Source organism: Narcine bancroftii, chromosome 6 (genome assembly GCF_036971445.1).
Source record: "Narcine bancroftii isolate sNarBan1 chromosome 6, sNarBan1.hap1, whole genome shotgun sequence".
Lineage (NCBI taxonomy): Eukaryota > Metazoa > Chordata > Chondrichthyes > Torpediniformes > Narcinidae > Narcine > Narcine bancroftii.
The window spans coordinates 60,283,351-60,296,829 of record NC_091474.1 but is presented as its reverse complement, the minus strand read 5'-3'; the positions used below and the strand labels follow the sequence as shown (position 1 = coordinate 60,296,829).

The following is a 13,479-nucleotide window of genomic DNA, read 5'->3' as shown; positions in this document are numbered from 1 at the left end:
TCTGTACTGGTGGCTAATGAGGAAATTCTCAGCCAAAGTTGGAATTTGTGGTGTGCAATTCCCTCATGAACTGGCACATCACAGTTCATGAGAAGCAAAGATCACTAAATCTGCCAATTGTGGATGATCCAAACAATTCAAAGAGAATCAAGCAACATCTTGGAGGCAGGGTTATGAAATAATTTTGCTTGAAAAAGAATTCAGCAAAACAAAGAAGTAAGAGCTGGGATTATTATTTAAAATAAAGTGAGGAAGGAACATCAGCAATTAATCACAGAAACTTCTGTTTTACAAAACTTCAGCAAGGAAGAACTGAGACACCTTTAAGTGTACAGGTGCACAATCCTTTATCTGGACATCTAAAATCCGGAAAGCTCCAAAATCCGGCAAGTGGGGACCAGCTGTTGAGGGAAGGGGGAGACTGTGGGCGGCCGAGGGACCGTGGTTGGGGGAGACTGCCGGGTGGCTAGGGACCGGGGTTGGGGAGGCGGCCTAAGGACCGGCGGTCGGGAGAGACAGCCGAAGGACCGGCAGTCAGGGGAGATGTCTGGGCGGCCGAAGGTCTGCAGTTGGGGAAGGTGGCCGGGGTAGATGTCCGGGCGGCCAAGGGACTGGCGGTCGGGGGAGACGTCCAGGCGGTCGGGGCAGACGTCCGGGCGGCCGAGGGACCAGCATTTTGGGGAGGCGGCCGAGGGACCGTGGTCGGGGGAAGCAGCCGAGTGACCAGCGGTCGGGGGGAGACGTCCGGGTGGCCAAGGGACCAGGGTTTGGGGGAGATGGCCGAGGAACTGCAGTCAGCGGAGACGTCTGGGTGGCCGAGACAGACGTCCGGGTGGCCGAGGAACCAGCATTTTGGGGAGGTGGCTGAGGGACCACAGTCGGGGAGACATCTGGGCGGCTGAGGGACCAGCAGTCAGGGGAGACAGCCAAGGGACCAGCGGTCGGGGAAAACATCTGGGCGGCCAAGGGACCAGCAGTTGGGGGAGACGTCCGGGCAGTCGGGGCAGATGTCCGGGCAGCTGAGGGACCAGTGTTTGGGGGAAGAGCCGAGGGACCGGTGGTTGGGGGAGAGAGCTGAGGGACAGGCGGTCGGGGGAGATGTCCAGGTGGTCGGGGCAGATGTCCAAGCGGCTGAGGGACCAGCATTTGGGGGAGGCGGCTGAGGGACCGCAGTCAAGGGAGACGTCCGGGCGGCTGAGGGACCGCGCTTCGGGGAGGTGGCCGAGTGACCAGCGGTTGGGGGAGACGTCTGGGTGGCTGAGGGACCAGCGTTTGTGGGAGGCGGCCGAGGGACAGCGGTCGGCGGAGACGTCTGGGCGGCCGAGGAACTGGCGGTCGGGGGAGACAGCCGAGGGACCGGCAGTCAGGGCGACAGTCGAGGGACCGGCAGTTGGGGGAGACATCCGGGCGGCCAAGGGACCGGTGGTTGGGGGAGACGTCCGGGCGGTCGGGGCAGCTGAGGGACCAGCAATTGGGGGAGGCGGCCGAGGGACCAGCTTTAGGGGAGGCAGCCGAGGGACCAGCTTGTGGGGGAGGCGGCTGAGGGACCGTGGTCGGGGGAGACATCTTGGCGGCCAAGGGACTGGCAGTCAGGGGAGACAGCCGAGGGACCGGCGGTCGGGGAAAACATCTGGGCGGCTAAGGGACCAGCGGTTGGGGGAGACGTCCGGGCAGCCGAGGGACCAGCGTTTGGGGGAGGCGGCCGAGGGACCGCAGTTGGGGGAGGCAGGCCGGGCAACTGGAAGAGGGTGGTGGTGGATACTGCAGCACAATTCTGGTGGGCTTTCCGAAATCTGGAAAAATCCGAAATTCGGAGCACACTGTCCCCCAAGGGTTCCGGATAATGAATAATGTATCTGTACAATATGTTCAAGTAAGGTTTAGAGTGTCTGTGTGGGTTTTCTCCAGGGGCTCCAGTTTCTTCCCACTGTTCAAAAATGTATTGGGGTGTAGGTCAATAGGAGGGAAAATGGGTGGCACGGACTCATGGGCCAAAATGGCCTGTTAATGTGCTGTATGTCTAAATAAATAAATATATCTGAAATATGGGAGTAAGTAGGATTAAGGAAGAAATAACAAGATAGGGTATCGATTGTGGAAAATACAAATACTAGTTTAATTACGGTGAATCAAAAGCTTTTCGAGAAAGTGGATGTATTGGAAAACTTCAGTAGAAGGAATAATATTAAATAGTGGGCCAACTAGAAGGGAAAGAGGGTCCAGATGCAATTTGCTGTTTTTCAAAAAATAGATCCCTGAAGATTTTGGAGAGCAAAGTTTTGAAAATCCAATCAAAATTGAAAGAACTCATAGAGCTCTGAGAGCAAAACCTCTTCCAAACCAGAGCCACGTTCTATATTAATCAAATTTTTGTGTTACCAAAATAGAGAGAAGGTTCTAAGTCTTGCTGTGCGAGGGGCAAGGGAAAGGAAATGCCCGCTTCAATGGGATGGAAAAATAATTTTATTTTATCCTGATTTGAGTGAAGATTTACTGAAGAGAAGGACAGAATTCAACTCTTTTTGACAAAGGCTACAAATCTGTGCTACTTTACCCTGAAGATTTTTGTACTGGGAGACCAAAATGAATTATTTTCTAATTTTGCTCAAGCAGAAGAATTTGACCAGGATCTCCCTTGAGGGCAGCCCCAAGAAGATACTTTATCTTTGCAGGAATGAACTATTTACTCTTCTCTGTTTCACTGGAAAAGAGGAAGATTGTAACATGAAAGAAATTAGAATAAGAATTCTCTTTCTTCTTTCTTTCTGATTTCTGTCAAGTTATTTTAGTTGGGGTAATTAACTAATTAAATATTTTTTAGTAAATGTACCAAGGGAGTTGAGAGGAGTGGGTGGTACTGATTGCTACGGGATTATATGTGTTTTTGTGACCTTGGTCACAGCCCGTAAAATGGAGGGAGGCAGTGTTGCACATTATTTAAACAACACATAAGGAGGGTTGTATATAGTTATTAGCATGGGATTATATATTTTTGAATGTTTATCTGTCTTCTTTCTTTTAACTGGATTGCTGGAGGAGATGCATAATGATATATAGGATATCAGACAATGGAATTAGGAGGAGATTTGCTGGGGGAGGTAATGGAGTAACATGAATGAGATTGAATATAGTTTATCAAGATGAGGAAGGTAATGAAATTTGTAAATTTTAATGTTAATGAGTTGAACGGGTAAGTAAAAAGGAAGAAAGTGTTAATGCATATTAAGAAAATGGGAGCTGATGTGGCTTTTCTCCAAGAAACACATTTAACCAAATAAGAACATTTGAAATTAAAAAGGAACTAGGTTGGAATTCTAAGGCAAGAGGTGTGGCAACATTGATAAAAAAGAATCTTCCAATTAGAATTCAAAATGTGGTGATAGATCCTGCATGGAGATAGATAATGGTGCATTGTCAAGTATATTCTGAATTATGGACTTTTTAAAATTTGTATGCTCCAAATATTGATGATGAGAAATTTATTCAAGAAAAATGTCTTAATTTAGCAGAGGCACATAAAAATATTTTAATAGGAGGGGATTTTAATTTCTGTTTAGATCCATTGTTAGATAGATCTACTCAAGTAGCAACAAGAACAAAAGCAGCAAAAGCTACATTGGTATTAATGAGAGATTTGAATTTAATAGATGTATGGAGAAGGATTTATCCTAGAGAGGATTATTCATTTTATTTGAGTAGACATGATTCTTATTCTAGAATTGATTTATTTTTAATTTAAGAACAAATGCAAACTAGGATTCTTGAAGTTAATTATAAAGTGAAGATCTTATCTGATCATTCACTTTTATTAATAACGATGGAAATGCCTGATAAGGAGAACGCAGTTTATAGATTGTGATTGAATTATTTATTATTGAAAAGAAAACTTGTGAGTTTGTTAAAACACAAATTTGGACATTTTGTGATACAAATTTGAACTCGGTAAATGAGAAGTTTATTATATGGGATGCTTTGAAAGCATATTTAAGAGGTCAAATTGTATGCTTTACTTCTAAAAATTAAAAAGGAGTATGAGAGAGATTGATCAGTTAGAAAGAAAAATAGTTTTGTAAAAGGATCTTCAAAATCGGGGTTCTGAAGATAAGCATAGGAATTAATAAAAAAGATTTCAGTATAACACATTAAAAACTTAAAGAACAGAGAAACCAATTACAAGAACAAAGCAAAGATATTATGACTTAGGTGAAAGATCACAAAGTACTTGCTTGCCAATTAAAAGCAGACCAAGAATTAATCAAGAATGATTAATGCAATTAAAAAGGACACTAATGCTATTACATAAGCCTGAAGAAATAAATGAATATTTTAAGAATTTTTATTCAAAACGTATAGCTTGGTACTTTTAAAAAACGAAAATAAAATAATAGATATTTCGTCAACCATCAACTCTGGCCTTTATTATATTAAAGGATAACAATATCAGTGCAACTGTTAAAAGATCAAAAATTAATCAAGGTTTCCGTGGTTTTTGTTTTACGCACAGCACACCTATATATGTAAGTTAAACAAGAAAGTCTGCAGACGCAATATTACTATAAAGCTTTAATTTTAATGCATTAGTATTTAACGGAGGTGCTTAATGGAAGTGCGGACGTGCAGTTAAAAGAAAAAAACCTGGCCACAATAATACATTCTGCACCCAAAGGGAGCTAGATGCTTCTCGATCGCTTGTCAGAATTAAATTTGTAATTTTTTACAAGACTCAAACTTCCACTTTCCTTGCCTTTGGGAGGCAAGTTTGAAATCTGGGGTGGGGGGGAGACAAGTGGGTCACTGCTCCCCATGGAACACCTGGACACAAGAATGGAACAGCCACAGCTTTCCTGCAGAGGTTAAAACACATGCACACGGGAAATAAGATCCTGATATTAAATACTCAATTTCACCCACTTTCCCTAGTATATGATAAGTAAGCAGCGTGTACTGGGGGCGAGAGGAAAGGTCTCCTTGTCGGCCGAGTATGGTTTGTCACAGGCCTGGGCCGCTACTCCGGTCGGGAGTAGGCGGGCTGACAGCCCAGGCTGCGCCCAATTGGAGCTAGACTCACTTCGATATTCAAGGGCAAAAAAACATGTGTTACTTCCTCTAGGCGAAGGGTGGGTGCAGAGTAGGGCTCATATTTTTATTTCTCAATGAATGCGTCCAAGTCTGTCCCGCCTGTCTTCCTATCTAGTCGTTCTCAGCTTTCCTTCGTGGGTTTAAGAATGGCTACAATTTTGTCTCCAGCCTCTCATCCATCCCTTTTGGGAGATGGCTTCAGGAGGCTTCGCAGCCTTGATGCACTGCAAATAACGTCAAGGCAATGTGGGCGTGACTAGGCCACAGTCCGGAGGAGCCGGTGTTCGCTTGGACACAGCTCTCTATCAGCTGGCATGTTCAGCGGCCACCTGAACATCCTAGCTGTACTCCCTCCGCCACGTCTGCTGGCACATTATTTGCATCCGTGAACCTGAAAGCAGCTTCAGTTAGTGGTGAGGGAGGCTATGAGTTCATTTCAGAGTAATAAATCTCCAGGAGAGGATGGATTCTTGCCTGAATTTTATAAAGAATTTAAAGATTTATTAATTCCTATTTTATGGAAGTATTAGATCAGGCTTCAGAAACACATATTCTCCCAGAATCATTTTCGACGGCAATAATTACAGTGATACCCAAAAAAGATAGAGACCTTTTAAAGCCTTTATCTTATAGACCTATTTCATTATTATAAGATTGTTGCAAAAAAATTTGCCAAGTAGAACGACTAAACTGCTACCCAAATTAATAAATATGGATCACACAGGTTTTGTAAAAAAGAGACAGTCGGCTGAAAATATAGCCAGATTACTGAGTATAATCCATTTAGCGCAAAAAAAAAGAAGAGATTTGAGTGTTGTAGTGGCTCTAGAAGGAGATAAAATGTTTGATAGACTGGAATGGGATTTTTGTTTAAGGTGTGGAAAAAATTTGGATTTGGATTGACCTTTGTAAACTGGATGAGGGAATTATATATAATCCTAATCCTAATTGACTAATGGTCAAATATCTGCACCATTTCAGTTGGCAAGGTCAAGTAAACAAGGATGTCCCTTATCTCAAGTTTTGTTTATTTTAGTTATTAGAATCACTTGCAGAAGCAATTCGAAATTAAGGGATTTAGGGTTAGTCAAGAAGAGCATAAGTTTATTTACAGATGATATTTTAATATATTTGTCTGAACCTGAGACTTCTTTACAAAACTTACTTTTAAATTGGAAGACTATGGAAAAATTTTGGATTATAAAATAAATTGAGATAAAAATGAAATTATGCCATTAATAGAAGGAGTATATGCCAAAGTATATCAGGGGAACTCTTGCACGTGCTTAAATCCCTCAGAACCTGATGGTGTTTGTGACCCCTGGGATCTTTATGAAGTGAGCTTGCCCTGCACCAGAAGCTCTCACAGTCAGATCTGTCACAGACTTGTCCGCAACTCTCTCAGCGGTTTACCTGTTTTATGGGCGAGCTGCCACAGTATTAAATAATCTTTTTTAAATATTTTAAATCAACATACATAAAATACTAATAACAAACAATAATTAATCACCATATTACAATGTTAACAAATATATGTTGAAAATGTATAAAAAGAAGGAAGAAAAAACTAAAAAATAAAAAAACTAAACTAAAAGAAAACGATAAACTCACCCTCCCAACTTTAACCTAATCCCATAACTAATTTAAATCTATTATAAAATACATAATAACATAGCTACATATTAATTAGGATTTCATCAGATGACACTCAAGGATCCCAAAAATATTATTCCAACAAAACTTCACTGGTCAGGAGGATTCAAAAAATATATTATAATTTCAATCTTATTATTCTAGCATACGGGATCAAAATTTGTAGAAAGAAGGAATATTTACCTCCTAAATTATGTATTTTTTTCTAAAGGAATACAACTTTGAATCTCTGTATGTCATCTTTCTAATGTTAATAAGACATCAGATTTCCATGTAACAGCAATACATTTCCTTGCTATTACAAAGGCTAACTTAACAAATTTCAATTGAGAATCTGACAAAAGTAATTTAGGAGTAATACTTTCAAAATTTCCAAACAACAATAATTCAAGATTTAACGGAAAAGTCACACCAATAACTTGTTGCAAAAATTTACTCACAGAAACCCAAAAAGAATTAACCTTCAAGCAAGACCATGTAGAGTGGAAAAAGGGTCCAACTTCTTTTCCATATCTCAAACATTGATCTGATAAATTCAATCTCCATCTGCTCAATTTCTGAGGCACAATGTAAAATTGATGTAAAAAATTATAGCTAAGTAATCTACATCTTATTAGATCATATTAGACACAACTTCTTTACATAAATCTTGCCAAACCTGTTGATCTATTATTATATCTAAATCTTGTTCCCATCTTTCTTTTGAATTAAACAAACCAATATTTTAAAAGATAGACGAAGATTTAAAGAGATGGGTAAATTTGTCCATTACATTAATTAGAAGAGTTAATTGTATTGAAATTAATATTTTTTCAAGAATTCAATATTTATTTAACTTCTATACCTCAGAAAGTTTTTCAAGATTTAAATAAACAAGTTAGGAAATTTCTTTGGAAAGGGAAAATGGTAAGAAAGTCATTAGAAAAGTTAACATGGAAATATGAACAAGGAGGACTACAACTTCCAAACTAAGAATGATTATAAGGCAGCACCACTAAGATTTTTAGTTTCTCTGTAAAATTAAGCCATCTTGGGTTGAAATTAAATTAAATTAAATTGGAGAAACCATAACAGAAGAGTTTATTTATAAATGGCAACCAAAATTAATAACAATGGATAAAGATGCTCCAATATTAAAACATTTGCTTAATATTTGGTGTAAAGTTAAGCTAGAAATTGATGCAAACCTTCTTTCGTTAAAAACACAATTAATTAATCCTCTGTTAATATTTTTGAAAGATAATCCATTTTTTAAATATTTGGAACAATAAAATTGGGAGATTGTTAAGATAATGATAGATTGATGTCTTTTGACCAATTAAATATTAAATATGATATTCCTCATAATATGTTATTTTCAATTAAGAGTCTATTTAAGAGAGAAATTAGGACCTGATATGGTTTTTTTTAAAAATCTTACAAATTTGGAACAAATCATAGTGGATGGAATGACTAAAAAAATTATTTCAATAGAATATATCTTGTTACAAGAACAAGCACCAAAAGTACAGAAGGACTTGTATAAATTGAATTATTTATCATTACTTTAAAAAGTTGCAGAAGATTTTAAAAATGAATCAATTTACCTTTAACTTTAGTGGGAAGGATTAATTGTACTAAGATGAATTTATTTCCACGAACACAATATCTTTTTCAAACATTACCTACTTTAATACCTCAAATAAAAAATTCAAGAATGGAATAAAAGGAAATTCCTCTGGAAAGGTAAAATATCAAGAATTTCTATCGAAAAGTTAACAGAAATATGAATTGGGAGACAAAAGTTTCCTAATTTCAAAAACTATTATCGAGCAGAGCAAATGACATTTTTTTTGAAAGTGAAGAAAGACTGACATGGGTTAAAAATAGAATTGAATAAAATAGGAGAAAGAAAAGCAGAAGAGTTCATATATAAATGGGATGCAAAGTTGATGGTTGGTGAAAAAGAAACACTATTTTTTAAACATATGATTAATATTTGGTATAAAATAAATGATGAAATTGGTGTAAAAGGACATATATTGCCCAAAATGCCTTTGATTCAAAATTTTCTTAATTCTTTTTCAAAAGATCATCAATTTTTGGATATTTGGTTTCGTAAAGGGATTAAAAATGTTGAAGATTGTAATGAAAGAGGTCAATTGTTGATATTTGAACAAATGAGAAATAAATATGGAAGAACCCCAAAATACTCTTTTTTGTTATGTTCAATTGAGAGTATATTTGCGGGACAGCGAGGACCAATCATGTTGTTACCTGGTTGTAGTGAAGTTGAAATTCTTATTAGGAAATGTATTGCAGTTACTTGGAAATCAGATACACATTTGGGTATGGCTAGATGGAATGCAGAAATTCAACGTTCTATTCCTTTGTAAAAAATTACATATAATTTGAGAAAGAAATATGCTATATTTTTTATAAATTTGGCACCCGTATACTCAAATATTAGGTTTAAATTTGTAATGTTGTGCTTCCTGTGCCTCTGGACCTGCGAGAATCTCCTCTGAAATGTATTAAAGAACTTTGTATAAACTTGTGTGTTATATGGCATCCCTCTGTGCAATCCTGAAAGTTTATTTTTGATTTCTTTTATTTTGTATAACTATATTGTTTCTTTATATATTGATTATTTTGAGGGTGGGGGAGTAGTTTCTAGTTTGTTTTCTTTTTGCAATTTGTATTATTATATTAATTGACTACTGCATGTATGGAGAAAATTTTAAATAAAATATTCAAAAAAAGACAACGTTTTCACAGGAATTCTCTGAGGCAAGGAATGAGAAATGTGTAAATTTTTACATTTACATTTTTAAATTTAGAGATACAGCATGGCAACATCTTTTCTGGCCCATGAGCATGTACCACCGAAAATACACCAATTAACTTCCAAACTCCTAAGTTTTTGGAGGAAACTAAAGGACCAAGAGGAAACCCACTCAGACACAGGGAAAACATATAAAATCCCTACAGAGAGCGTCGGATTCAAACCAGGTCACTGGTGTCGTAATAGCATTGTGCTAAACTCTACGTTAATTGTTCCCGCCCCTATAGGAAGATTAACGAGGCAGGGCTAAATGGCCTTACCTAATTATCTCACATCTTGTTTTAATACCAATTGTCTTTAATTAGTAGGCCACACATATATTATGCAGAAAGACTTCACTCAACCAGCATCCAACAGATGGAAATAGGCAATATTATTTAATATTGACTACAGTATTGCTGCAAGTTACTATTAAGATACACTATTCCAAAAGCAAAGAACAAAAATCCTTCACCTGTCCAATAAACTCAACAAAGCCAGACGATCATAATGAATTTTCACCCACTTGCCAGGTAAGATCCAAAACCTGTAAGCCTGTTTGCAACTTGACTTTTCTTCCATTTTACCAGCTGATTCATGATCTCCAGCTCCCTTCAGACAAATAGAAACAGATATCTTTAAATATAAAATTAGATCAATCAGCCAAAACACACAGATATGCTATTCTTTGGTCCTGGTTTCTGAGAAAATTGTTTGCTCTGAATGGTAAATCTGGCAATTTAGAACTGTTGTTTGAGGATTAGATATGTGTCTTTATTTAGAGAATTATGGACATTTTTAGCTCTCTTATCTACTGTGAATGTTCATTTGATGTCAAATATATTTTATGGAATCAAGGAATATGGGGATCAGCCAGGAAGGAGAGTTCATTGTGTGAGGACAGCCACTGACAATTTCCATGCTACAGTGAGCTCAAGGGGCCGATGACAACACTCCTTCTGCTTCCTGTTTCCATCTTTGGGTCATCAGCAAAGAGGAAAGAAAGACCAGGTGACTCTATGAAATGAGGAGGTCAAGTTGTGAGCTCCATCTAACTTTTAATAATTCCCAACTTTTTAAACTCATTTTTAATTAACCAAATCAATTAACTTTTGATTCTAATATCTGCAAATACCACCGGGAGCTATTTCATGCCAAAGAGGAAAAAAAGTACCCAAAGTCAAAACTATGAAGGAAAAAGAATATGAAGAAGAAATGGAGGAAGAATCTGAGACCGAACCAGATATTCCCTTGACTTTCTGCATGACCACTAAAATGATCAAAAAGCAATCTGAAGATATAAACAAAGCTCTGAAAGCCAGGTCCAAGGAGATTGAAAAAAAAAATTTATTGTTCCATCTGGAATCCATGCCACAAATTGAAGAGCATTTGTCAGCATTGGAAGGTGACTGGATTACTATGAATATTAGATTAGACAAATTAGGGGAGCAAAATCAAGTTCTCACGACTGATAATTAAAGAATTAAAGGCACGGGTATTAAACCTTGAAGGACAGAGTCTTTTGCAACAATATTCATATCCTCAGTCTAAAAGAAGACAGTGAGAAAGGAAAACCACTGGTAAAATTCTTTACTGATTTTCTCACTGAATTGTTTGGGGTTGAACTTGTCAGAAAAGATTTAGTATTGAATAGAACACACCGCTCTCTGTCTCCAAAACCTACGTCAGGGTTTCCGAGATCAGTGATACTTCGGTTTCACTATTTTCAAAAAAAGGAACAAATTTTGAGAATGGCTTGATCCAAGAAAGATCTAACATAGCAAGAACAATGGATCAGATTTGTAGAGGATTTTCACCCAGAAGTGGTCGCTCTTTGTAGAGTTTATAACAAGGTAATGGCAGAACTCTATAAGAAAGACTTTAAGCCTGCATTACTCTACCCAGCAAGATTGAGAATTACGAATGGATGTCAAAAGATTTTTCTGAATTCACCTGAGAAAGCCTGGGAGTTCGTGAAAACAGAGTCTGCTGCATTGGCATTGAGTCGACTTTTTCAATGTGAAGTTGGATGACTAACTTCAAAGAGAGGGGTGAATATTTTTTCTTTCCCCATTTTTCTAAAGTGAACTGTGTAATATGACTCAGTTTGCTTAGTAGATTCCATTTTTAAAACTTTTTAAAAAAATTCTTATCCCAGGGAAGAAATAAAACAATGTATGGTTTTAATTAGGAGCAGTGGAGGCAATGAGGGTTGTAAGTGGTTTTTTTGAGCCAGTCACAAATTTGTTTCGTGACCTTCAAGTATTGGAGGGTTGGAAGGGAGGATTTTGTTTGGAAAGTACAAAGTTATAATTAATATTTCATTTTTTTGTGTTCTGTTTTGTAGCATGGAGCCAGAACAGCAGCCTCTGGAGTAAAGATGAAGTGTGCTACAAGCATCCATTTACCGCAGTTTACGTATCAAAAATACTTTGAATAATCCACCTATTAAAATCATATCGTGGAATGTTAAAGAGTTAAGTGGACCTATAAGACAAAGAAGGGTACTTGTTCATATCAAACACTTAAAGGCTGATACTTTTTTTTCCAAGAAACACATTAAAAAGTCAGATAAAGACAGGCCGATGTTCAAATGGGGAGGACAATGTTATCGCTCGTCTTCAGAAACTAAGATTAGGGGTGTCTCCATATTAATGTTATTGCTCGTCTTCAGAAGCTAAGATTAGGGGTGTCTCCATATTAATGTTATCGCTCCTCTTCCGAAGCTAAGATTAGGGGTATCTCCATAATAATTTATCAAAATGTTCAATTTGCACTTCACAATAGTACTAAAGATAAAATGGTATGTTACATTATCCTTACTGGGAAAGTTTTGGTTGTATTAACTAATATATGTGCTCCAAATGTGGATGAACCGACTTTCTTTGAAAATTTTTTTGGTCTATTACCAGATCTATCTTAGTATTCATTAATCCTAGGTAGGGATTTTAATTGTTGTTTAAGTACAATATTAGACAGTTCTTCGAATAAATCTGTTAATCCTATCAAATCGGCAATGGTAATTCAATACTTCTTATAAAACATAGGAGTTTCAGGTATATGGAGATTTTTGAATCCCACTAGCAGAGTATATTTTTTTTTGTCAGGTCTACATTGTTGTTATACATGTTATTGATGACTTTTTAATGGATAATCAATTGATTACTATGACCAGAACTTGTGAACATCAAGGTATAGTTATTTCAGATCATGCCCCAGTAATTTTAAATTTGTAATTTCCAAATATTCCAATGACTAAAAAACAACACTACTCCACTTAAAGATAAAGGTTTTTTGATTTTTCTAGAAAAAGAAATATAATTTTTCTTCAGTGTGAATTCAACTCCAGAAATTTCCAATTTGATAGTATAGGATACAATGAAAGCCTACTTACATCGTCAAATAATTTCATACACAGCTAGTATAAATAAAAAGACTAGGAAAGAAAGAATATATTTGATTAATCAGATCAATTTAAAATTTGTGGAAAATGAAGACCCTGAGTTATATAACAGAAGAATTGAACTTAAAAGTAAATTTGATTTATTATCTACCCATCCAATTGAAAAATAGATATTGAGGACAAAGTCAATTTATATTCATGGGCAGAAATCTTGTAAATTATTAACCACTCAAATGAAAGTAATTTCAGCTAAAAAAATACAAATTAATAGGATTTGTCGCCCTGATGGTACAACAACCACAGATTACATTAAAATAAATGATGTTTTTAGAGATTTCTGTATTAAACTTTATTCTTCGGATTCAGGTCACCAAGGAGGGAACAGATCTTCTCCCTTCGGCTCAGTTCCTCGTACCAACTTTGGACTGCTTTCGGCTTCTTCAGGGTCCAAGTGTCCCACACAAGCTAAGGCCTACTTCCAGAATGTGCAGCTATGTTTGATTTTTTTCTTTGGCTTGGCTTCGCGGACGAAGATTTATGG

At 37.3% G+C, this 13,479-nt stretch overlaps 1 protein-coding gene across 1 annotated transcript in view; it reads right to left on the bottom strand.

Annotated features, from left to right (window-relative positions):
- The window catches only part of LOC138737301 (uncharacterized), a 302,978-nt gene that overhangs the window by 224,117 nt on the left and 65,382 nt on the right, over positions 1-13,479 (bottom strand). The window contains 1 exon segment of the mRNA XM_069888055.1: positions 10,011-10,147. Within this exon segment, the coding sequence (XP_069744156.1) occupies positions 10,011-10,147 (137 nt within the window).